The 26887-nt window shown below is 47.8% G+C and overlaps 1 protein-coding gene across 2 annotated transcripts in view; it reads right to left on the bottom strand.

Moving 5' to 3' along the window:
• The window catches only part of SH3KBP1 (SH3 domain containing kinase binding protein 1), a 316536-nt gene extending 303937 nt beyond the window's left edge, over nucleotides 1-12599 (bottom strand). Inside the window, exon 1 of one of the 2 annotated variants that reach the window (XM_037512632.2) lies at nucleotides 12284-12599. In XM_037512632.2, coding sequence (XP_037368529.1) covers nucleotides 12284-12287 — 4 coding nt within the window. In that variant the 5' untranslated portion in view covers nucleotides 12288-12599. The remainder of the gene's footprint in view (nucleotides 1-12283) is intronic. The other variant, XM_037512636.2, reaches the window with a different exon arrangement.
• Nucleotides 12600-26887: the final 14288 nt, after the last annotated feature.

Genomic DNA, 26887 nt, shown 5'->3' with positions numbered 1-26887 from the left:
AGCACACGCCTGACATCAAGCAGGCCCTCCTGAGACATTCCCAGAGGACTGGAACCGGTCACTCCCTCCCCTCAGAGATGTGGATATGGAGCTGTTACCTGTATATCTATGGGGGACATCAACTCCAGGGACTCATGGGGGCTCTCCAGTGGGACTCTGGAACAATGGCCCAATCAAGTGAGCCCCACTAAGTGCCTAGAACTATGGTATGTGTCCCTCGAATGAGCTATACAGCCATAAGAAGGGAGAGGCCTGAGGGCTTGCTGAGCAGCAGGCCCACCCCTGGTCCCAGATCTCCTTGGGGTCCCTGGGTTGTACAAGAGGCCCCAGTGGCCCTGGAATAAAACCCCCTTTCAGGTTAGCTGACTTTGCTTAACTTCCTCTCTCTTTTTTTAAAGATTTATTTATTTATGCATACAAGAGCTGGGATACAGGCCAGAGATGCGGGAAGGTGGGGGTGAGGATGCACCAGAGACAGAGCGGGGAGTAGAACAGGCAGACTGACAGAAATACACTGCTGAGGGGAGCAGCAGGCGAGGCAGGAGAGGTCTGCTGCACCATGTGGGTAGCTCCCTGGCCGGCCGAGGGATCAAACTCATGCTGCAGAGGCTGTGGATAGCTTCACAGTGCTGTGCTTAACCCCTTGCACCACCAGGGAGGCCCTTGACTTCCTCTCTTGAAGAAAATTTTACTATTACATACACCATATGAAAGTGGGAAGACAGTTTCTAACTCAATTAAGAAATAAGGTTGAGGGGCTTCCCCGGTGGCACAGCGCTTGAGTGCTGGGTTGCGAAGCTGCCCACAGCCTCTGTGGCGCCGGTTCGATCCCCGGCTGTTCCCCGGCCACCTGAGGAGGTCCCACATGGCGCCCAGACCTCTCCTGCCGCCTGCTGCTCCCCTCAGCAGTGTACTTCAGTCCTTCTGCCTGCTCTGCTCCCCGCTCTGGCTCTGGTGAATTCTCTCACCCTCGTGCTTCTGACTGTACCCAGTGCTTGTATAAACAAAACAAACAAACAAATAAAATAAATAAATAAAACATGCCTCTATTAAAAAAAAAAAGAAAAAAGAAAAGAAATAAGGTCGAGGTGGGTTAAGATCCAATGCAAAGTTTCTACAAGAACCCAGATCAGTTGACTCAGGATACACAGTAGGCACCATCTGCTCGAGAACTCTTCTAGAACACACCTGTCCCTCCATAGACATGGGATGTGGAGGACCCCAGCATGGAGTTCCAATCCATGTACTTCAGGGAACCAATCACCTCTTAATCAGGACATAAGAAGGACAGGAAGAGCAGAACTGCCTATCTAGCGGTAATTGCACGCAATCTCTCTAGAAGAATTCATGAGAAATAAAACACCAACAACCTCCCAGGAGGGCCACTGGAGCAGGAAGAGCGGGCTGGAAAGGAGACTTCACTGTAAGCACTTCTGCCCCCTGAATCATGGACCTACTCTAACTTTTATTTTTTAAAAAAAAATTTATTTATACAAGAACTGGGGTACAGTCAGAGGCACAGGAGGGTGAGAAAATTCACCAGGGACAGAGTGGGGAACAAAACAGGTTGACTGACTGAAATACACTGCGGAGGGGAGCAGCAGGCGAGGCAAGAGAGGTCTGCCATGCCATGTGGGTTTCTCCCTGGCAGGCCGGGAATCGAACCCGCACTGCAGAGGCTGCGGACAGCTTCACAGCACTGTGCTCAACCTGCTGCGCCACCAGGGAGGCCCACTCTAACTTTTAAATCATTTTAAAAAATGATTTAAACTCTTCTGCAGCAAGCAGTTATAATGCCATGCCCCGCCAACAGATGAACACTGAACTGCTTCTCCTTTCCCCCAAACCTCTCCCCAACTAATTATTTTCATTTCTTTTCTCACAAAGGCGGCAATTAGGGTTTAAAAAAAAATCACCATCAATTAACAAGCACTTTCCAACCTGCTCCGGGTCTCACCGACAAACTAAGTGACAGACTGTATTTAGGTTGACACCTCTGATCTCCACCTAATATTTTATGGAGAACAAAGGGACAGTGAGAAATCATTGGTTAAGTGGTTAAAAACCTTCCTGTTTTGTTCAAATTTTAGAGATCTTTTGGTTTTTTTAATGATCAAAATAGGAGAAAGGCAAAGTCCATTTACAAAGCCATTTGTGTCACAAGAACTGCATCCATGTAAATTGCTCAAGCAGAAGCATCCAGAACAGTGGAGTGAGAAAGATGGAGATCCATGGCTAAGAGGAGAGGGGAACAAAGCCAGGAAGGCCTCCTCCAGTTCTCATCCAAAACAAGATTCAAGCACCAAGCACCTCCTTCTAGCTCTAGGCACCCAAAAAAAAAAAAAAAATCTGAGAACCAGTTGGAATAATTAGAGAGGACACTAAGCTAATTAAAGACTTTTCACATGGGGAGTGGGTGTGTGATGGATAAAACTGGTGCAGTCCCAGAGGACCAGACCTAGAACATGGCCCCAGGTCTTCCAAGTCTAGAATAGTCCAGAAAAACCCAGCAAAAACACAAGGGTGGTATTTTCATACTGACTGGTAAGAACTGGAAGTTTAAAGAAATGATAATTTAAACTGTCTATACATGCTGTACTCCGGTGCTTTAAGGACTAAAATGTGTTATGCAAATGAGTAATTAAGGAGCATTTAAATATTTATAGTATCTAATCCAAGTTACAGAGGAAGACACAGCAGTATGAACCGCTGAGCACTTCAGCTGCCCACTCTGTCCCCCACCCCTGGGGACAGATAGCCTCCTGTGGTGGCCCCGACACACCCTGGTGACAGAAAGAAATAAGCTGGGGCCTTTGCCAGGTTTTTCTGGACCATTGAATAATGCTCAGCAAGCACAAATATCAGAAAATAGTAGTATTTTTTCTTCCTGGGGCTACACAGAATTCCAGTTGATCACTGAGGCAGGGTCCACAAGCTACATTTTGCTTTGCTTGTGTCCCCTATGAAAACTATCAAACTGTTGGTGAGCTATGTAGTCACACAATGATGATCCAGTTGAAAACCAGCGCTCATAACCAGCCAGGCTGCCAGCTGAAGGGATCTGAGCAAAGAAACATGGAACTCCATCACCCCTCTACGTGTGAATTCTGAGATCAAAATATTCTTAATGAGCCCCAGAACTACCAAGGAAGTTATCCAAGCAACTTACTCACAAATGCTTCAGGATGTAAAATGAAATTCGAAATCCCCCCACAGGATGAATGCTGCACAACCAAGGGAGTGCCTGGAGGGACAGAGGAAAGACAAGTGCCGCCCAAAGGAAGCATCAGCTAAACACATTAAAACAACAAAGTCAGACTTGCCTTTTTTTTTTTTTTTAAGATTCCTTTGCAATCTTAACTGGGGTCCTTGGGTTCCCCCAAGTGCTGTCCAAAATGGTTAGATGGGGTAGAACTCCCCACCCCCACCCCTCCAAGGGAGCACTGATTCAAATCTTTGAGTAAGAAGCTTTCCAGGGAGGGGTGATGAAAAAGTTATCAAAATCGGTATCGGTGCTGGTTGTACAACACTGTGAATGTTGAGCCTCCCTGGTGGCGCAAGGGGTTAAGCACCGCACTATGAAGCAAGCCAACAAGGCCTCTGCAGCACAGGTTCGAGGGCCAGAGGGAAACCCGCATGGCGCAGCAGACCTCTCCTGTCTTGCCCGCTGCTCCCCTCTGCAGTGTATTGTGGTTAATCTGCCTGTTCTGTTCCCCACTCTGTCTCTGCTGAATCCTCTCACCGCCCCCCCATCTCTGGCCTGTACCCCAGCTCTTGTATGCATAAATAAATAAATCTTTAAAAAATAACACTGTGAATGCAGTACTTAAAACCACTAAATTGTATGCTCCAAGCTGGTAAAAATGACAACTTTTGCTTACATATATTTTAATGTAATTTTTAAAATTAACGATATGGCAAAAATTAAATCACACCGTTTGAAGGGGTGCACTGTATGATATGTGAATTACATCTCCATAAAGCTCTCTTTAAAAAACTTCCCAGGGAAACAGCCTGCAGAAAGATCCTCACTGGGCAAAGCAGGAGCTGACACTGGGCACCAAGATAAGTCGCTGGATCCCCCATAGTGAGAGGGAATTGAATTCTGCAGGTCACTTTGCCCCCAGAGCCTCGTTTCGTCATCTGATGGTGTGGGTCAGAGCTACCAAGGGCCCTTCTAGCGTTTCTGTTCCAGGACCAAGGTGTGAGCGGCAGGCCCCGTCACCTGTCGGGCCGCACACAAACATCCCACTAGGAAGGCACAGCCCCGGGAGAGCCAAACAGGAGAAAGAAGTTGAACCACGCTGGCATTGACAGAAGAGGGGCAAGAACTGTTCTAACACTTTCTACTCGAAGGACAAAATGGTGAAAGAGCCAGAGACCTGCTCTCCGGCGACAATCATAAACACAGACAGTGGCTACGGAGAAAAACCGTGTTCAGAGCAACTGATGATGGAAGAAGAAAATGGTGCTGTGTAATGCCTGCCGCGGGTTTATCCAACATTCAGGGTCACATCAGTGTTGTGGGGGAATCCTGTGCATTGCAGGATGGACTGCAGCGCCCCTAGCCTCTGCCCACTGGGTGCCGGCATTCTGACAGCATCCTTCCCCATGGCATGACAATAGGAAGTGTCCCTAGACTTTGCCAAATATCCCCTGGGGGCCAGAAATGCCCCGGTTTGACAGGCAGAGGGAATTTTGTGTCTGGAAGCTTACAGCTCTTTGTTGAAGTCATGTGACATCACCCTTCTCATCCAGAGCGGTGAAGGCCACCTTGAAGTGTCAGCAAACACACCTTGTCAGCATGCTCTACACAGGGGTCTTATACGACTGCACACACGCTCCTGGCAACCAGCAGCCTGGAAAATTCTGAGTAGGAATGCAGTCAGATGAGAGTTACTCACTCATTCATTAATAAATGGTACTTGCTGGACGCCAGGCAATGAGGCAAAGCAATGGAGCTGGGGAGACCCAGTCAAAGATGAGCAGAGAGAATACAAGATGAGCTGCTGTACAGCAACATTACTGGAGAAGGTCTCATAAGATGAACAAAAGGGTGGGGTGGGCTGAATAATAGTGATGTCCACATCCGGGTCCCCCTTCCAGGACAAAAGAGACCTTGCAGATGTGAGCAGAAGGATCTGGAGACGGGGAGGATAGCCTGGATTGCCCAGGTAAGCCAATACCACACAACAGTCCTTATAAAAGGAAGGTGGGAAGGTCGGAGAAAGAGCAGTGTGAGGAAGGAAGCAGATGTCACAGTGATGCAGCCACAAGCCAAGGAATGCAGGCAGCCTCCAGAAGCTGGAAAAGGCAAGGAAACTGATTCCCCACTAGACCTCCAGAAGGAACGCACCTTAATATCAATCACCCCAGTAAAACTCATTTGGGACTTGTGATTTCCAGAACTGTAAGATGACAAAATGTGTTGTTTCAAGTCACAAGGTTTCTAGTAATTTGTAATAGCAAAAGGAGACTAATACAGAGAGACAACCAGGCAGAGAAGTGAAATCTGTCCCCATGAAGAGAAGCACAGGTCAAAGGTTCAGAGGTCAGGATGAGTGTGGAGCGAAAAAAGGCATGTGGAGGCTGCTGAGTTTCATGAAGACTTCCCTAATGTATGGGGATTTGCAGAAGGGTAGTAGTGGCAGGGTGAATTCCCGAAACATTTGTGGCTTCACTGTATATTGAAAGAGGCTGAGAAAGGCAAGGAAGAGGACAGACCAACAGCAGAATAACCATGTAGCGTTCTACATGTATAATGTATATCCCAACCCTCTAGAAGGGAGGAATAACAGCCTCAGAAGGTGCCCGGGTCCTAATCCCCAGGACCTGTGACTATATCCGATTACACAACGAAGGTGAATTAAGGGGGCTCTTCGCTGATTCTGAGAGAGGGAGAGATGCTTGGATTATCTAGGTGGCCCTAATGTAATCACAAGGGCCCTTAAGGTGGAAAAGAGGCATAGAGTCCTATCAGAGTGACTCGGTACGTGAGAGACTAGACTGGTTATTGCTGGCTTGGCAGACGGAAGGGGGGCACCAAGACCGCAAGCTGGGAAAAGCAAGGAAAAGATTCTCGTCTCGAGGGTCCAGAAGGAACACAACCCTGCCAGCATCTTGACCTTAACCCAGTGAGGCCTGTCTTGGAATTCTGATCTCCAGAACTTTAAGACAATAAACACATGAGTGGGCTAAGAAGATGTGGTATATAAATATACAAGTAACTACTACTCAACTATTAAAAAAAGATAAAATCTTACCATTTGTGACAACATGGATGGAACTGGAGGGGATTATGCCAAGTAAGAAGTCACTCACGTGGTATATATAGACACAAAACAAAGGAACAGACAAAACTAAAGCAAAACAATCCCCACAAATACGACTGCAGATTCGAGGCTACCCAAGGGGCAGGTTGGAGGGGTGTAGCAGCAGGAATGGGCACAGGGCAGGTTTTCTATAATTTGAGCAGACGGGTGAAGGAGGAATCCTGGAGCCCTCAGTGGCTTTTCAGGCTTTTGTTTTTCAGGGATTTACCAGGTACACAGCAGGCTGGGGTGTTGGGGGGCCTGGAGGCTGGCAGGCCTCCCAGCCCCCAGCAAGCCTTCACTCTATCTGGGCTCCCTGGCATTTTCTGGTGGTCTCTGCTTCTCTGCTCTCTTGGCGTCCCTGTGACGCCGCCCTTATAAGCCCAGTCTTAGCCCAGGTGTACCCACTTACGCATGCCCACACCCTACTCCAGGTGCCTGCCATCAGGCATGCATTCAGGACCGCAGGGATCCATCATCCATCCTAATGGCAGGAGGGCCATTTTTTTTTTAAGATTTATTTGTTTATTTATCCAAGAACCAGGGTACAGGCCAGATGTGTGGGAGGGTGAGAGGATTCACCAGAGACAGAGCGGGGAACAGAACAGGCAGACTGACGAAATGCACTGCTGAGGGGAGCAGCGGGCAAGGTAGGAGAGGTCTGATGCGCCATGTGGGACCCTCGCCGGCCGGCCAGGATCGAACCGGTGCTGCAGAGGCTGTGGACAGCTTCACAGCACTGCCCTGAACCGCCAGCGCCACCAGGGGAGGCCCAAGCCTGATACTTTTTTACCTTACCCTACAAGGGGGAACGAAGACTGGTGGAGGGTGCCTGGTGCTTTGGTGGAAAGTGTGGTAACGTACATCTGAGGAGGTGTGAACCTACCCCTCTCAAGCACACAGTGCTGGAAACCAGTGTTATCTCAATTACAAAAAGATGGTAAGCTTGAGCCATTTATAGATGCCAAGTTTGTGGTAACTTGTTACAGCTGCGATCAGAATCTGAGACAGGTGACACGTATAGAAAATCATGGACAAATACTGAAAACCCCAATAATGCTAACAATATATTTCTAATGTCCCTTCTACAGAGGATGGAGGCCAGAGGATGATGGGAAAGATCTGCGGGCTGCTCTGGCAGAAGTCCCAGGACTAACAGTGACAGGGGCCAGCTAGTGTCGTTCCCACCCCATTCTAGGGCTGGCTCGAGGGCTCGAAGGTCATGTGTCACTTCTAACAGCAGCTTATTTTATGACCAGAGTGCCTGGCTGCTCTTCAGTAACCCTCACACCCCGAACCTCTGCTGTGCCCTCAGCAAGGCAAGGAGGCTCTACACTTGCCCTTGGCCAGGCATCAGAACCATGTGTTGCTGAGCTCCACTCCCAGAGTTCCTAACTCAGCAGGTCAGAGTTGAGGCCAGAGAACTTGCAGCTCGATGGGATGCCAGGGGCGGCTGACGCTGCTGGTCAGGGGCGCATCCTCTGAGAACCACTGCATTAGAGGGTCTCCTCTCAGACTGAGAGGCTTCCAGGCTCGCTGCCCTGTATCTTTCCCATGAAGAGCCCTGACGTCTGGCTGTCAGCAGGTTGCTCTGTGTTACCCCATCTCTTCCCTGGGAATAGCGCTTCGCCGTCCATTCGGCTCAATGGTCACACAGTCCCCAGACTAGAGCTGGAGGAAAAGCCACAGAATATACCTAGAGGCCAGTCTCCTCCCCGGCCACCTGTATTTCCTGTCCCTACCTGCCACTTTGTTAACCAGGGGACAGAGAAAAGCGGCCCCCGCCAGCCAGCGAACACCTCTGGTGAACGTGAACAGTCCTCCAGAGCACCGGCGGCGGACAGGGCCGCTGGGCGAGCAGGGTGGGACAGGACGCAAGCAAGGCCACTCCGGAACGTGCCTGACACCGAGAACACGTGAGCCTCCCCCAAACCACAAACATCCCCCGGCCACCCCTCGGCCTGTGCATAACTAAGGAGCAGCGGCTGCTTGACCAACCACCGCCATCGCCTGGTCTCCCCTCCTTCTAGAAAGATCCAGCAAGACACCCAATCAGAGAATGGCCCCCAACAGCATCCGCTTCCTTGACAGCTCCCCCAGAGCACCTGGCACAGGCCCCAGCCCATGTGGGGTCCTTTCTAACGCCCTCTTCTGGGAAGCCCCAAACTACCCCATGGTGTGCGTTCACCCAAAAAAAGGGAAGAGCACCGGCTCATTGCATCCCAGGTTGTTCCCGGGGTGTGGCTGGAGGGCAGCGATGACTCAACCTGCAGACCTCAGCTCCAGCACAAGCTCCTCCTGAGATGCGATCTCTACTAAGAGGTCCCTACCCACTGCAGCCCACGTGAGGTTCCCACTTCCCAACCTCCTCACAACTGCATGTCGCCCTGCCCTCTGCGTTCAAGCCTCTCTCCCATTAGACCGACAGCCCCGTCACAGTGTAGGTGTGCCATAAGCCTGTTCCTGGCACGGTACCTGGCACAAAGCGGAGGTCGGCGGGCACTCTGTGAGGGATAGATGGATGAGCACCCACCCCTGTATTCAGGGTGCATTCAAGCATGTCCAAATACCAGCACTGATGAGAGAATGTCAGCAGAGCACAAGGAATTGGAATGGTCAGAAGAGAAACAATCAAGGTCTGAGCAACCGGGCTGGTAGCCAGTTTGGCTTGGGTTTGGTGGACATCAGGGGGTAAAGAAACTAAAGGTCATGCTTGATAAAGGTGGAGCCTTTTCTTCCATTTGTAACTCAAGCAGTTGGTGGAGTTCTGTTCGTTTTAGCCGTAGTTTAGCAGAAGGTAGTCCCCACCAATCCGATACAAGGCTAAAAACAGTCCAAACTCTTGGTACTCTGGGGTTCCTTAAACAGAAACCTCTTGCTGGGCTTGCAAGTGCATATCCTTCACTACGCACAGACTGGGCTGGTGATATCTGCGTGGTTACCAGAGGCTTTCTCTGTACCTAGCACTGGAGGCATCTCCCAGAGAGCTCAGAGGGCACATTCTGAGAGGGCTTTTGCGAGAGGCCATTTCCTAACTAACTGGCTCCATTTCAGGGTTAGGGATGTGATGGTTCGCAGTTATTTTTCACCTCAAAGATGACACACCTCAGTTTTAGTTCCAGACCATCCCAATAAAGCAAGTATCACAATAAAGTGAATCACTCGAATTTTCTGGTTTTCTAGTGCATATAAAAGTTATGTTTACATTATACTGTACTCTATTAAGTTTGCAATGGTATACTTAAAAAGCAACGCACATACCTCAATTTAAAAATATTTTCTTGCTAAAAACTGAAAAACAAAGTGAGCATGTGCTGTTGGAAAAATGACACCGACAGATCTGCTCGAGGCAGGGTGGCCAGAAACCTTCAATTTTTGAAAAAGTGCAATACCTGCGAAGCACGACAAAGTGGAGCACAATAAAATGAGGTATGCCTGTAGATGATACCATTTTATTGTGCTATCCCTCAACCAAAAAATCTGTATGAGGCCAGGTAAGACTGCGAGTGTATCAAATTGATAAACTGGACAAATCTGAAAACCAAAGAGACCTGGGAGATTGGGAAGGAAGGACCGCCTGTGTGTGCACAGAAACAGCAGTGCTGGGTCGCTCCATCAGAAGACATACGCAATAGATCGTTAAATATCTGCACTTGATCACAAATAAACTGCTGAAGATGCGTCAGAAGAGAGCAGGTGATCTTTAGCCACAAACTACTAAAGGTATCTTAAGTCCCACTATAAACATTTTCATGATTAAATGACCAGTATTCATTTTTATCTTACTGCCACTAGTATTAGTGCCTAAAATAAAAGAAAATCACTTTCTGCGCCTCCCTCCCCCGCCCCCATTTTTTAATGGTTATAGTAAAAAACATTAAGTTTTAAAGAACTATAAACTGGGCCTCCCCTGGTGGCACAGGTGGTTGAGCACCGCACTGTGAAGCTGTCCGCAGCCTCTGCAGCACCGGTTTGATCCCGGCCGGCCGGGGAGGGTCCCACATGGCGCAGCAGACCTCTCCTGTCTCACCTGCTGCTCCCCTCAGCAGTGTGTTTCAGTCAGTCTGCCTGTTCTGTTCCCCACTCTGTCTCTGGTGAATCCCCTCACCCTCCTGCGCATCTGGCCTGTACCCCAGCTCTTGTATAAATAAATAAATCTTTTTAAAAAAAGAACTATAAACTGCAGGAGCACTATCTAATTTTCTTGGGAGGACCTGGATAATGAAAATAGATCAGACTTGAATGATAAGCAGGTCTGTTTCTGCTTAAACGGGACTCAGTCCTCTTCTCACTGAAACATGAAGAGCACAATCCAGCCGAGGGAGACATCTGCGTGCCACCCTCCCAGTGACCCACCCAAAATGGAAGGTGATCAAAAGAGCAATTTTGGTTACCTCAGGAGAAACCAATCTGTTACCAAAGTGATCAGTGATGTTTAAAGTATATACCTTGGTTAATCACCTTATTAGGTGTCAAAGCAAGACTGCAAGCTAAGTGTTTTTGCTCTGTGAAGCAGAAGGATTTCTGAGCTACTCATTCATTCATTCATTCATTCATTCAATATTTATTTCCAGCCTGCTCTGTACCAGGCACCAAAAAAACAGTGCTGATTAAAACTGTGCAATGCAGGGCTGTCCGTGTGGCCATGGAGCTACAGTAGAGGAGATAAATGTTAAACAAACTCAAATCAATGTGCGAGACTGCTACAGAAAGAAAAGATACTCCAGGAAAAAGGATAACAGAGAGGAGCTAATTCAGGCTCTAGTGGCAAGGGGATCAGAAAAGGGCTGTGCGCAAAAGTGACACTGAAACTGAGAGACCATCAGATCAGCACCCTTCAGAAAAGGAAAACCTTTCTGGTAGATGACAGCAAATGGGATATTTAACTTTGTCAACAGAGACAGGGCTAAATCTCCCCTGTTCTACCACATCTGTCTTCATGAGCAACCTGTGATGGCTGGAGTGTCAATGTCTCACCTGTCCAAACCCTACTACCTGAACAGGGAAAGATCTCACTTTATTATAATGTATTATAATCTACAGTTTTCCTACGCTTGGCCTAGAAACACCCAAAAATAATCTACCAAAGGCATGAAAAAGAGACTGGCGGCCAGCAAGAATTTTACCTGAGTGGGCCGAACGTTTAATAACCCAGGCAATTGCAATTCCTTTGCCCAATAAAGTGCCAGATCCTCTGGGCAACAAGGTGGCCCAATTCTCCAAGGTCTACACCAGATGGGACCCAGGGGGCCTTAATGGTTTTAGTTGCGTACTTGTAACTGATCAGTAAGTCAGGGAACGGATCACCATTTGCAGTTCCCCGACCCTGCAGACTTAGAGGACTGGGGAGTCTGGCCTTTGAGCATCACCCAGTGGAGAGCTATCCAGGCGAGAGGGAGCGAGGCAGCCAGACAGGGGTCGGGGTGGAAGAGGGGCGCCCAGAGATGTGCGTCCAGGGACTGCGCGGGGCGTTTCCCGCCCCTCCCCACGTAGGTCCCCAGCAAAGGCAACCCGGCCTCCCCAAGACACCGATATGCCGGCTTCCCTTTTGGTGAGACCAGGTGGGCACCGCGAGCCCCGCACCGGGCCGGAGCCCACCGGCTCCGCTGCCCGCGTCCACAGCGCAGAGGACCACGCGCCGGGGCGAGAAAAATGGCCAAGGCAAACTCTCCCCGCCCACCCGAAGAGCGAACCACACCCCCTGAATCCCTCAGCCCGAACCGCTCCGGGCCAGCCCCGCGATCCCACGCCCAGGCCGCCGCCGGGCTCCCGTCGCGCGGCACGGGCTCCGCGGAGACGCGGGCGCGAGGGGGAGAGGATGGGGGAGTGCAACGCAGGCAGGTGGCCCACCGCGTTGTCACCCGCCAGGGCCTGCCCCGGGGCGCCCTCCCCGGTTCCGTGGTTCTGGACAGGCCCCGCGCCCCCGCTGAGGTGGGCACCCGGGCGCTGGGACGCCGGCGGCCCCCACTCACCCATTGGCGTCGAGCCGGGCCCGGCCGCCGAGGCAGCGTGAAAGTTGGCGGAGGCGGGCGCCGGGGTCCGGACGCCGGAACCGGGTGCGGGGTCGGGGCGCGGGGGTCGGGACGCGGCGGAGGCTGGGCCGGCTTCCTCCTGTGTAGCGCGGCGGCGGCTCAGCGCCGCCCGCTGCTGCCTCTGGTGTGCTGCTGCTGCTGCTGCTGCTGCTGCCGCGGCTGCCCCGGGGCGACTCCTGCTGCTGCTGCTGCTGCTGCATCGCGGCCCGCTGCGCCCGGCTGCGCCGGGTTTCCTGCTCCCTGCGAGTGGAATTGCGAAAAAAAAAAAAAAAAAAGCGCCGCCCAGCCCAGCGCCCGGCAGCAGCGGCCGAGCTGCCCGCTCTCCCCTCCTCCTCGCGCCGCCGCCGCCTCCTCGGTGCTCCCGCGGCTCCGCCTGCCGGGGACGCTCGCTCGCGGGCGGGCGGGGCCTGCGAGGGGCGGGGCCTGCGAGGGGCGTGGTCCCCGAGGGGCGGGGCTCGCGCCCGGGCGTCCCCGAGGCTGCGGCGCTCGGGCGCCCCCTCGCCACCCGTGGGGAGGGACCCAGCTCCGCGAGGCCGCCCCCTACCCGCGGCGGCTCGGCTCAAGCCCAGGAAATGCCGCGAGACTCCTCGAGACCGGAGGAGGGAAGGGGTCCGTGGGGAGGGGGCGTCCGAGGGTAGGGGCACGTGGGCGTGGGCGGGCGGCCGTGAGAGCGGCGGAGGACGGGCGGGGGATGGGAGGGCCCGGGCAGGTGCGCGGCCTGACACCTGCAGAGTATGACGGCAGGTAAGCCCGGGCAGGTCCAGGCGACCCAGAATCAAGCCCCTCAGAGACGGCGCTTGGGAAGGACAAGGGGTCCCTGTGGAAGGAGAGGGACGCTACACCCCGTCAATGCAAGGGAGGGGTCGCAGGCCATGTGCGAGTTTCCCACGTGAGACGGTGGCAGGACGCAGCTGGCGAATGAAGGGCGCAGCGGGACACACGGCCCAGCATGGAGCCCTCACCCTGTGCTTGGGCCAGGTGGGGTTTGGTTGCTCAGCAATCTTCCCAGGTAGCCCCCCCCCCCCACTCAACGAATAGCTCCCTCCCTAATAGGCGTCTTTGTGCCACATTGACCCCCCAGGACCTGGGCAGCCGACCCTTTTGTGGGCGCTGGAGTGAAAACTGGAATTGGTGGGAATTCATCGGGCGCTAGCTCAAGCCCCTTTTTGGGGCCATTCTTCACCTTTTGCCATAGCCACTCTGCCAGCCACCAGTCATTTATCGTCTTTATTTCCTTTTCCCTTTCCACCATCTGGTGGTCGGAAGAGATAGTGAAATAGGTGGGAGAGATTCAAACAAAGTAACACAATAAAGAAATTAGATCATTGCTCTCTGGAAAATGGGGGAGGGTGAGGATCAGTGGCCCCATAGGTGACAAAACTGACACCTCTTGTAAATTGGTTACATCCTGGGATTTCTGCAGAAAGATGTACTTATAATTGTTTCATTGGCTTTAAAAAACAAAAAAAAAAAACCCTCAAAGCCAAGGTCTTATGAACAAGAGATCTGTAGCATCATCTTTCTAAATACTTTTCACATATGTATCAGAGCAATCAAACATGACACTAGTGGAGGAGCAGAGGACCCATCCCTGCAGCTGCTGAGGAGGTAGTCCTGTCATCGGGACTTCTAAGGAAGGGGTTAAACAACAGGGACAGGAGCAATCTGAAGCGTTGCTGCGGATGAGTACTGCCTTACCGCGGATGCGGACCAGGCTCTAGGCGCCCGGGCGCGTAGGTCATTGCATGCCTTGACACATCAGAGCCATGAGGCCTTGTGATGGGAGCCTGGGCGCCTGGCCAAGGCCCACCTTTAATAGGACTTGATTTGTCTTGAAGCTCACCCAGATAGACCTGGTCTGAAGTCTGCCCAATTGCAATGGTGGTTCTTTGCTCAGTCCTAGGTCGGTCGGCCAGTTTTCCCTCTCTCCAGGAGACTCCGATCCCGGAGAGTGATTGGGTGCGTTTGGGCGTGCACACGACAGACCCGTGCGGCTAAACCAGAAGGTCGTGGCTGAACTCTGCAGGACTCAGAAAAATAAATTTTTAAAAAGTTTCTTATGTCCTGCTTAATCTTACTGACTTACTGTCCCACCAGGGGAAGAGTTTTCCTGTTTAACTTTTTCCCCAGCTTCACACAGTGAGGACAGACCACCTTGAGTCTTGTGTTTCAGACCACACTGACCCCTTCTTGAGTCAGAGTACTGTGTCTTCACTCGGCCTGGGCATGCTTTCCGCTAGGACAGATTTATCATTTTATCACAAAAGACTACTCATAAGACTTAACACTTCTCTAAGTGTTAACGCTTCTCTAAGTGACAAAAACTGACATCCCTTTTAAACACACACACACTTGTTGCTTGGGTCTTCTGAACTGTTCCTATTGTCCTTTTATTTTTCCTTTGAGAAACTTCTGCTAACCAGCACAAAGGAAGTTGCTATGAAGATTCAAATCCTGTTGCTGGCAGGAAGAGAAGTGTATCCTCATCCCGCGTCCCCACAAGAGTATTTCTTAACTGAAGATTAGTGCAATATCACAAACGATGTGAATTCACCTCATGAATACTGCCAGAGAAATACAAATGCATGTAATACATCTCTGCCCCCTGAACTCCCATTTCTACCAGAAGAGATAATACATTTTGGGAATGGAGAGGTCTGAGCTTTCATACTTAAAATGATATCACATGACTTAGAAAGTCATACTTTGTTGCTCAGTGGTGGTGACATTCTAGATAAAAATAGAAGGTGGTTGAGCCACTGCCTATGTAGCACTTCTAGCCTGTCATGCTTTGCTCTTTGCATGTACTCAGACTGGACATCAGTAATTTGCACATAATGAATGGCACTTTGCTTTGATAGTCATTAGTATCATCTTTACATTAATATAAATTACATGCAGAGTGCTTTACAAAAGATGGTCATTATCTAGTGCTTATGAGGAGATTTATGGAGAAAAGTAAAAATCTCACAGCATCAGAAAGTAAGGAAGGGCCTCCCTCGTGGCGCAACCAGTTAAGACGAACCTATGAAGCTGTCCGCAGTCTCTGAGGCATGAGTTCAATCCCCGGCCAGGGAGCTACCCACATGGCGCAGCAGACCTCTCCTGACTTGCCCGCTGCTTCCCTCAGCAGTGTACTTCTGTCAATCTGTCTATTCTGCTCCCCACTCTGTCTCTGGGGATTCCTCTCACCCCCCACACCTCTGGCCTGTGCCCCAGCTCTTGTTTGCATAAATAAATAAATCGTAAAAAAATGTGAAAAAAAAGGAAGGAAATGCTGGATAAAAATGATGGGGCAAGTAGAAAGGGCTGATACCAACCTGAGAGTTCCCAAAGGTCAAAGCTGGAACCATTCAAGCAACAAAAGAACTGATTCCACTGGATTATAGCCGGCAGAATACAAGTCACATCTATATGAATATAAGTGAATAAGTAAATAAGTTGAGGGCAGGGGGAGACAAGTCTTCCTTACAGAGGAATTCCGATTAATAAATGTAGAAGAAATGAGAGAAAGAGAAAAATCCCCCCATGAGAATGCCACAGTAACAACTGATGCAGTTCTCAAGTGAGCAGGGGCAAGTTTAGGGAGAAACTGGCAGACAGTACGTCAAGCAGACGGTCAAGGCTCCGTGCTGACAGTTGAAGCAGGCTTTTCTCGTCTTCCTTTGCTTCACGTACACTGGGTTAGAACTAAGTTGTTGGGATCAGTCCAAAGCCCTAGGAATGACATCTTGCTCTGTTATACTTGACCTGGCTTGATAACCTCTTTTGGAATGACCCACTCACTCCCTCTTTCCCCCTTTTCAGTGAGTTCTTCGCAACAAATCCCAGAAAACTGGTTTTACAAGCCTTGTGGAGAGGCAAATCAATCAAATCAGAGAAGTAAATCATTTATAAGACAGCTAAACTATGATTCTCCCTACAAGGTTTGTAGAAAAGGCTTGCTTTGTAAAGGAAGTAACTAGAAGGCGAAATGTGCTATGCCAGAAGGCTGTAAAACCGAAATAGCATGTTTTTGTTTAAAAGTTCAAAGGGGGGGGCCTCCTCGGTGGCCCAGCGGTTGAGCGCAGGGCTACGAAGCTGCCTGGAGCCTCTGCAGTGCCGGTTCGATCCCCGGCTGCTGGTGAGAGGGTCCCACATGGTGTGCAGACCTCTCCTAACACCCGCTGCTCCCCTCAGCAGTGTCCTTCGGTCCTTCTGCCTGTTCTGCTCTCCACTCTGGCTCTGGTGAATTCTCTCACCCTCCCGCGCTTCTGACTGTACCCAGTGCTTGTATAAATAAATAAATAAAAATCTTAAAAAAAAAAAAAAGTTCAAAGAGGGCCTCCCCGGTGGCGCAGCGGTTGAGCGCTGGGTTGTGAAGCTGCCCACAGCCTCTGCAGTGCCCATTCGATCCCCAGCTGCCGGCGCGGGTCCCACATGGCGCGCAGACCTCTCCTGCAGCCCGCTGCTCCCCTCAGCAGTGTACTTCATCAGTCTGCCTGCTCTGCTCCCCGCTCCGGCTCTGGTGAATTCTCTCACCCTCTCATGCTTCTGACTCTTCCCAGTGCTTAAAAAAAAATAATTAATTAATTAATTAATGTTCAAAGAGTGTCTGTGTAATGGACTTCAAAGTTGATAGGTTTCAGGAACTTGCATCTAAAACACACAAGAGCCTCCGCTGGATAAACTCACTCCCTGAGAACGTTTTTCCTTCCTTCCTTTACATGGTGATAATGAGTACAGAGTTTCAGCTTGGGAAGATAAAAAGTTCTGGAGGTGGATGGTGGTGATGGCTGCACAAGGGTGTAAATGGACTTAGTGCTAGTGAACTTTAGGAACTTAAAATGGTTCCATTTTGTTATGTGTATCTTACCACAATAAACAAATGACGACATCCGTGACTGGTGGATTATTACATGGAGCTCAGTGAGGATGGCATTCCCTGGGTTTCACCTACTCTGACAACAGTCCCACCTGTGTCCCAAATAGGACACCATCCCTGCAATAACCGCTACCCTGTCACCCCCAATGTCACCTCTTCAGGGTTTAGAGAAACCACGTCCTGTGGCCAGCACTGAGGGTGAGGCGGAGCCACAGCCATCTTCCAGGCCATAAAGCCATCGGTGCACAGTCAACCCCAGATGGGTTCTCAAGCCTCAGGGGCCACCGGACTTAATTGAAAGTCTCTGAACCAGGCATTCACTTAATAAGATAAGGTGCAAACCTTTTCTAGCGCAGCTTCTTATTAAATAGAGTCAGTCAAATCAAGTTCCTTGCCTCAAAAATAATTACAGGCCAGCCAGAGGCAAAAGTGGAAAGTAAGTGAGGCTCATCTTTGTTTGCCTTCAATTCCCCTATTGATGTCATCTTCGTGGACTACAGAGGTTCAAAAGGGGGCCCCCAGACCACCAAAAGCAGCAGCAGCATTAGCAGCCTGTGGGAACTTGCTAGCAGTGCACATTCTGCACCCCACCCCAGACCTTCTGAACCAGGAACTCTGCAGGTGGGAGGTGGGCCCCATGATCTGCATTTGACACAGCCTTCTGGGGTTTCTGATGCGGCTGAAGTATGAGAAGTGTTGTTGACCAGTTTGCTCATCTGATGAACTGGTTGATACTTAGTAACAAAACTACCAGCTGCAGGTTAAGATTGATTTGGTGTTTACTGTCATTTATAAATATAATACCTGCTCATTATTTTTTAATAAAAATATATTTAAAACTTTAAAATTCTAGTATAGAAGAGGAAAGTCTTCCATAATATCACAATTATGAATTATTGCAGAGATAATTGGTAATCACTGTTAACCGATTTGGGGGGTGAAGGTTTGAGTGTCACTTATTGACACACTGTTAACATCTGATGGAATATTCCTCCAGACCTCTTTTTCAGGGGGCAAATGTATTGCATTGAAAATGGATATTTTGTTATTAATGACAAAGATACAGAAAGTGTGGAACTGAAATAAGCTATCTAAACTTAAGGGGAAGAAATGTTGTAAAAACAACTTTGTCAGCTCTAGTTGTATAACGACTTCTTAGACTTGGTCAACTAAATTCAGAGGGACGATGGTATATAAGGGACAATGGTAATTTCTTATTGCTGAAATGAAAATGTCAAACTATATTGTGTGTTCTGTGTAAGCAGAGCTAAAGTTTACATTTATATCCTGTTACTACAATTACAATCTTCCAGAGCACCACAAGATATTAGTGGTATAAGGTCAACCCTGACAATAGGTACACTAAAGTTTGCTTGCACATTTAACCAGAGTTAAGACTTACCTGCCTTCGGTCACAGTCTTGCCCTCATTTCACACCAATGAAATTGGTAAACTGCTACCAACAACTTGCATTACAACAGTAATAAAACAATCATTAGGGCCTCCCCTGGTGGCGCAGGCGGTTGAGCACAGCACTGTGAAGCTGTCCGCAGCCTCTGCAGCGTTGGCATTGGTTCGACACTGGCCGGCCGGTGAGGGTCCCACATGGTGTGGCAGACCTCTCCTGTCTCACCCGCTGCTCCCCTCAGCAGTGTATTTTGTCAGTCTGCCTGTTCTGTTCCCCGCTCTGTCTCTGGTGAATCCTCTCATCCTCCCGCGAGTCTGGCCTGTACCCTGGTTCTTGTGTAAATAAATAAATAAATATCTTTTAAAAAATCATTAAAAAGTTTTAAAAATCAATAGAAATAACACATAAAACATCAGAAATGGAACCTAAACAAACAAAAAGGAAGATGTCAAAAATAAAAAGACAAAGACTAAAATTTTAAAAAATGGTTATGAACACTTATATCTCAATAACAACCTTAAATGTAAAATAGATTAAATAGACTTTCAATTTAAAAAGGTTATAAAAGACAAAGACAGACATTATAATATAGTTAAGGGCCTAATGCAACAAGAAGAAATAACACCTGTAAATATGTGTGTACCAAATAATGAAGGAACAAGATACGCTAGACAATTACTAACAGAACTAAAGAGAAATATTGACAACAACAAAATAATACTAGGGAATTTTTATACCCTACTTACAACTATGGATAGATCAACAGGACAAAGAATAAATAAAGAAACAATGGCCTTAAATGAGGGGCTAGACCATATAGAACATTCTACTCCAAAATTGTTGCATAAACATTTTTCCAGTTCACATGGAACATTTTCAAGAATGACCGTATGTTGAGATACAGGCCATTTTCTAACCACAATGCCACAAAGTTAGAAATCTGCTATAAAACAAAAACAAAATGTAAATACATGGAGACTAAACAACATGCTGCTTAATAGCTATTGGACAAAAGAGGAAATTAAAACAGAAATTAAAAATACCTGAAACTAGGGCCTCCCCGGTGGTGCAGCGGTTGAGCGCTGGGTTGCGAAGCTGCCCGCGGCCTCTGCGGCGCCGGTTCGATCCCCGGCTGCTCCCCGGCCACCGGCGGAGGGTCCCGCATGGCGTGCAGACCTCTCCTGCCGCCCGCTGCTCCCCTCAGCAGTGTACTTCGGTCCTTCTGCCTGCTCTGCTCCCCGCTCTGGCTCTGGTGAATTCTCTCACCCTCCCGCGCTTCTGACTGTACCCAGTGCATGTATAAACAAAACAAACAAACAAACCAGCAAACAAATAAATAAAGCATGCCTCTATAAAAAAAAAAATACCTGAAACTAATGAATATGAGGATACAAGCTACCAGAATTACGGGATGCAGCAAAAGTGGTCTTAAGAGGAAAGGTAACTGCTATACAATCCCACATTGAGAAGCAAGAAAAACCCCAAATAAACAATTTAATATTACACCTAAGGCAACTTGAAAAAGAGGAATAAACAAGACCCAAAACCAATGGGAGGAAGGAAATAATAAAAATTAGAGTAGAAATAAATGAAATAGGGATCAAAAAGACTATATACAAAAGGTCAATGAAAGTGAGTGTTGGTTGTTTGAGAAGATAAAATATAAACCTCTAGAATGGCTAACAATAAAGAGATAAAACACTAATAAAGAGAATTCAGAATGAAAGAGAAATTACCACAAATGGTATGGAAATACAAAGGATTGTAAGAGATTACTATGTACAGTTTTATATCCCCCCAAATTCAATAACCTTGAAAAAAACGGATAAATTCCTAGAATAATATAGTTTACCAAGACTAAACCAGGAAGAAACATTGCAGTTGGAAAAAACTGATCATAAGCATGGAAACTGAAACAGAATTAAAACAATCTCCCCCAAAACAAAAACCCAGGGCCAGACTTTATTTATATATTTATACAAGAGCTGGGGTACAGGCCAGAGGTGCAGGGGGTGAGAGAATTCACCAGAGACAGAGCAGGGAGAAGAACAGGCAGATCGACCGAAACACACTGCTGAGGGGAGCAGCGGGCGAGACAGGAGAGGTCTGCTGCGCCATGTGGGTTGCTCCCTGGCCAGGCTGGGAATCGAACCCACGCTGCAGAGGCTGAGGACAGCTTCACAGTGCTGCGCCCAACCTGCTGCGCCACCAGGGAGGCCCCCAGGGCCAGACTTAAAAAAAAATTCATCAAAACTTTAAGAGGGCCTCCCTGTGGCTCAAGGGGTTATGTGTCAGCACTATGAAGTTTTTCACAGCCACTGCAGCATGAGTTCGATCCCCGGCCTGGGAGCAAGCCACATGGCACAGCAGACCTCTCCTGTCTCGCCCGCTGCTCCCTCAGCAGTGTATTTCAGTCAGTTTGCCTGTTCTGTTCCCCATTCTGTCTCTAGTGAATCCTTTTACCCCCCACACCTCTGGCCTGTACCCAGCTCTTGTATGCATAAATAAATAAATAAATAGATAAATAAATAAATAAATAAATAAAAATAAAACCTTTTCTAAAGCAAAATATAAGTAGACTAGAAATACACCCTTCTGAATGGGAGAAAATATTTACACATTATACAACAAACAAGGGGTTAATGTCCAAGATATATTTTAAAAACACATACAATTCAACAAATTTTAAAATGACCCAATTAATAAATGAGCAGCAGATCTGAACAGAAGATTCACCAGGAAGGTATCTAGAAAGCCAATAGACACATGGAAAACTACTCATCTCATTTTTAATAAGGGAGATGCCAGTTAAAACCACAATAGGGCCTCCCTGGTGGCGCAGCAGTTGAGCGCTGGGTTGCGAAGCTGCCCGCAGCCTCTGCAGAGCCGATTCGATCCCCGGCTGCTCCCCGGCCACCGAAGGAGGGTCCCACATGGCACGCAGACCTCTCCTGCCACCTGCTGCTCCCTCAGCAGTGTACTTTGGTCCTTCTGCCTGCTCTGCTCCCCGCTCTGGCTCTGGTGAATTCTCTCTCACCCTCCTACGCTTCTGACTATACCCAGTGCTTGTATAATAAATAAATAAAATAAATCTTAAAAAAAAAACACAATGAGGTATCATCTTACACCCATGAGAATGGCACAGATTTAAAAAAAAAAAGGGGGCTGGAGATGATGTGAAAAAAGAAGAGCAAACTTTTACACTCTTGGTAGGAATGTAAACTGGTGCAACCATTTTGGAAAGCGATCATGATTTACCTCACAAAACTGAAAGTGGAAATACCATAAGACCCAGCAGTCCCACTCCTTGGCATCTATATAAACAACGTGAAACCATCAAAAAAGTATATGCTCTGCCATGTTTATTGCAGCACTGCTTAACAATAGGTAGGACATGGAAGCAGCTTAAATGCCCATGGACATAATATTACATCAAGAAGATGTGGCATATTCACACATGGACTACTATTCAACCATAAGGAAAGATGAAATGTGCATTTACAGCAAAACAGAAGGAGTCTGAGGGGATTATGTGCAGTAAGGCACGTCATAAAGACAAAGACAAATCCTGGACACTTACATAGTGGACAATTCAACAAAGTAAAAATACATATAAAAACTAGCGGTCATTAATGAACAAAGTGAGGTTTCTGAGGTCAAGAGGGAGGGGGTGGGGGAAGGGTCAAGAGGAAATAAGGGCTGGTGTTGGGGGGAAAAAGCGATGTTGACAAGGTGGTTACTAATAATAAGCAAGCGCTAGATGGCTTTAGAATTTTTCACTGTGGCTATCTGGGGGTGAGTTATTCACAGTTTTTGTGCTGGTGTGTCAAGGCTGAATGCCTGGGGGAGACCAGGGCACAGCCCTGAGGGGGTATGAGGATTTGGGGTGGCAAGAGCAGCTGGGTAACCCTGCTATGGGGTTCCGTATCTTTCTCTCTGTGCCCCAAAGCCCCCCTTAAAGTCACAGAATTAATTACAAGAATATGTAATTCTAGTTTTAGCCCATCTGCCTCTGGTCAGCTGAGAACAAGGACCTTATGCCAAAAAATGTGTTGTTGTTTTTCTTCACATCAAATAGGAATGATGCCTCATTTTAATGGGGGAAAAAAGAGAGAAGAGACACAATTAAGAAGAAAAATGAAATCCCATTATAACTGGCTTCCTCAAGCTCCAGCCTAGAATGTGAGTAATCATAAAAACTGTAATATCAGCTTTTTTTTTCTACTTCTAGACTTTTTAAAAACTGGTAACAATACTAAAATACATGATGATTTCCACATGCTATAATTGTCATGTTTTTGTGCTGGCAACTCCTCTTTAGTGTTCTAATAATGGAATCTGAGAAGCTTGGGGAGAGGGAGCTTTTTTCTTGCAGGATTCTCAAGTCATTTTTTCCTCATAAATTTGATTGTGAAATATTAAACCTGTCTGGAATAGAACTTTTGGGGAATGTACTTCATAACCTTATGGGAAGAAGTTAGAATTCCTGATAAGATTTCTTAAGGAATTTTCTGAGATTCTATAAGGAAATTAAGCTGTTTTCAGGACACTAGCTACCTTCCTGCCCACTCAGCCTCTCAGCTGACCTCAGCTCAAGAATCTAGTGATCTTTAGCCCAACTCGCTTAAGTTGTGTCCCATCAAAAGATGATTATCTAACCATCCCCTTCCCAGGAAGCATCCTGACCAAGAGGGAATCATGAAAGGAAACTTCATGCATTCATAATTAAATTTCCTAAAAACTCTTACATACACTTCAGTATTTCCCAACTGTAAACAGCATGAGTATCCTGTCAGGTGGGGACTAGACCTTTTCTCTGTGCCCAAATAAAGGAATCAAACGGTTCAACCTTAGATAAAAATACAGCTTGTGACCTATCTTTTGAAAATATCTCTGAGCAACAGGGATGATCTTAAGATAATAAGCGCTACCATTTAAGGAGGAACAAGGAGCTTCTTTCATCCTCTTTTAAGTTCTCACAGCAACAGTGTGAAGTAAATGTTACCATCCCCCTTTTACAAGTGAACAGCCGGGTGTTCAGGGAGGCTACATTAGCAGGAGAGAGGAAGGCCAGGGAAAGGACTGCCATTTGAACACCAGATATGAAAAGCTAGGAATCCATCTGGAATTGAACGAAACACCCAATGTTTTTCATGGTCGAGAATTCCTATTCAATGATCTTAATATAAAATTTAAATGGATCCTTGTGTTTGCTCAACAGGAAAATTGTATACATATAAAATGCTGATAACACAGTGATAAAACACACATTTACCAAATCATAACATCAGTCTTTTTTGTTTTCCTACCTTTAGACATTTTTTTAAATGGGCAACGATACTAAAATATCTGATGACTTCCACATGCTATAATTGTCATGTTTTTGTGCTGGCACCTCCTCCGTGGTGGTCTGATAATGGAATCTGAGAACCCTGGGGAGGAAGGACTTATACGTACATACCTTATCCATGCAAGTGCCTTTTAAGCGGAAAATACACGCCAAACTGTGGCAGCAAATACTCCAAAGGGTTGAAAGTCACCTTAGAGTCATGTAGCTGTAGTTGATCCTTTTCCTTTCTGTCACCTGGCTATGAACAATTCAGGTTTCAACCATTCCTCGCCGACATGCAGTTTTGGGAGGTTTCTTAACTTCTCTGTGCCCCAGGCTCCTCATCTGGAAAGTGGGTTGGTGTGAGACTATAACGGGTCAAGCTTGTAAAGTGCTCAGCACAGTGCATGGCACTATGCCAGATTTTCTTTGAAGAGCATAATTTTATTAACAGAAAAGTTTGTTTCTAAGGTTACTTTATGTTAATTACTTCACATTTTCCCCGATTTGAATATCTTAGAAAAATGTTATGATTGAACAAATAAACACTTAAAAATTATCATTGCAGGACATTTTAAGTGAGTCTCTAACTTAACAATTATAGCAAAGTCTTGAAAAATGCACATTTCTGATTAATCTTAGCACACTGGCTACTTGTATTAACATCTTTCCTTCTTGAATCCTGCTGAAATGATGATAAAGGAATAAAGCAGGAACACACCCAAAAGGAGAGGGAGACAGGAGAGGAAATACCAAAGGACTGGGCATTTCAAGTGCTGTGGGGGTTCAAACAGCAGCCTGGGAAGGGTAATAGGCCTAAAAGGGTAATAGGAAGCCACCCAGCGGATCCCAGGCAGACTCAGGACTGAGGTCAGGAGACAGCATCAGTGTACACTGAGGGACTGCTCCCTTGCTCCCCTTCGTACCCTGCTCCACCAGGGTGACACTCCAGGCACGAGATAGGAGCCCTGTTCTCTGCAAACATGAAACCCTATAGGATCCAGTGACCAAAGCCCCAGTATCAAGCCAAGCCATCCATCCTGGTGCCCTCCCTGCCCCTGCCACGCCATGGGAGGAGAGGCTCCTTCTCCAGAAACGTGGAAGGAGCCTAGAGGAAAGAATCTCCTAGATGAGGACGTGGGAGAAACTGAAATTGAACTCTAGTTCCCTGGAGGCCTTGGAAACCAGACAGATGAGGTTCACAGCAGCTTCCCATTAAGCCTTGAAAACACCAATGCTGCAACCTGGGGCAACTGCTGGGAACTTCTCAGAAGTTCTTGAGAATTGCTGCAGTTTCTATGCCAGTCCTGGGTGTTTAGGCCAAGATATTCTGTGTCACCTCCTCTGACCTTTTGGACAGTGTCCCAGCCCTTTACCCTCATCACCCCTTCTAGTTCCTCCAGGTCCCATGTTAGCCCCTCATTCTACCTTCAAACTTCTACATGTGAAACATGCAGAGAGGCTTGTTTTCCTGACCAGACCCATACTGATGTCACTGGACCTGGGAGAGGATGTGCCCACACCCTCAGCCTGATCCCACGCCCCACCACAGGTGGAGAAGCTGGGAGGGAACCAGAAGCTGCCCGCTGCTCCACCCACTGGAAATCAGAGGGATGGACCGAGGGTCCCTGCTCCCAAGCCTGGGAAGGGACTTGAGACCCTCTGGTCAAGGCTGAAAGAGACTCCACAGAGACCAGTGAGGGCAGCTAATGAGCTGGCACTTACTGATTAGCAAAAGAGCAAGGAAGAGAGGCCTGGGGAGACCTCTCTGGGTATGAGAGACTCCTCAAGGTGCCAGGGCCAGGAGTCTAGATAGGTTTTAGGGTTGGGATTTGAAAACAAAGAAATTAAATTTTATTGGCTAAGAAAGCAGGGAGAGTAGATGTGGCTAAGGCCCATTTTCTCTGAGCACCCATCGGCAGCAGCTTGGTCACTGTGCAGGGCTTGCAACACCATCTCCAGGGTGAACATGGAGGCGGTGTGATCACAGCTCTGGTTTGAATCAGTCTGGTCTCAAGGACTATAGCTCTTTTCTTCCATAAGTCAACTTGACAAGCAGTAAAGAGATAGCACAGGAATGCACAGGAAGGGAAGGGGAGGAATTAGTGGGGTTTTTTTGTTTTTGTTTTTGTTTTGTGGGACCCTCACTGGCGGCCGGGGAATGAACTGGCGGTGCAGAGGCCACGAGCAGCCTCGCAGCCCAGCGCTCAACCGCTGCGCCACCAGGGGAGGCCAGGGAGGAATTAGTTAAAAAAAAAAAAAAACAGAAACAAAAACAAACACAATGGGTCGTTCAATAAATGAACAGCATGATTTTTTTGAATGCCAAAAAAAAACCAAAAAACATAAAAACGACCCACTAACAATGGGCCAAGGAAATTTATGGCAGCAGGTGTGTGGGCCTAGAGTCATCAGGTTTGTTTAACCTTTTGTTTACCAGCCAGTGGCATCAGCAAAGTTTTGTCCTTGAGTCCTGCCCTGTCCTTGTCCCGGGACGCTTCCTTGTCTTCCTGATACAGTTTGTATCTTCTTTTTCCATTCTTGGTTCTCCTCCAATCTGCTCTGGGTCCTGGAAGTGCAAATGGATTCTTTGTCAAGTTCATTCATATACAGAACGAATAGAGATGGACAGAGGGAGGGAAGTCAGGGTATATAGAGTTCCTTCACTCCTTTCTGACCATGTCACCAACTGACTGTCTTCTATTGAAGAACACAGCTCCCTTTGCTGCCCTATCCCATATGGAGACCCTCACAGAATTTGAAACAAGACCTCCTCCTTTTTCCCATTAGGCCTTAAGTAGTAAAAGCTCTCCATTATTGTTACCCATAGCATATTAATCTATTCTTTGCTGTTTCAACTAAACCCTGCCCACAACTTCATAAATAATCCTTTATTAATCCAGTATCTGTGGCCTAGTTTAAGTGCAGAATCTGTTTCCTGCC

The sequence above is a fragment of the Talpa occidentalis genome, unplaced genomic scaffold (assembly GCF_014898055.3).
Source record: "Talpa occidentalis isolate TD23 unplaced genomic scaffold, MPIMG_talOcc4v2.1 talOcc4.15, whole genome shotgun sequence".
NCBI classification, from domain to species: Eukaryota; Metazoa; Chordata; class Mammalia; order Eulipotyphla; family Talpidae; genus Talpa; species Talpa occidentalis.
Note: the sequence above shows the minus strand (reverse complement) of the source record. Positions and strands in the feature narration are given on the sequence as shown.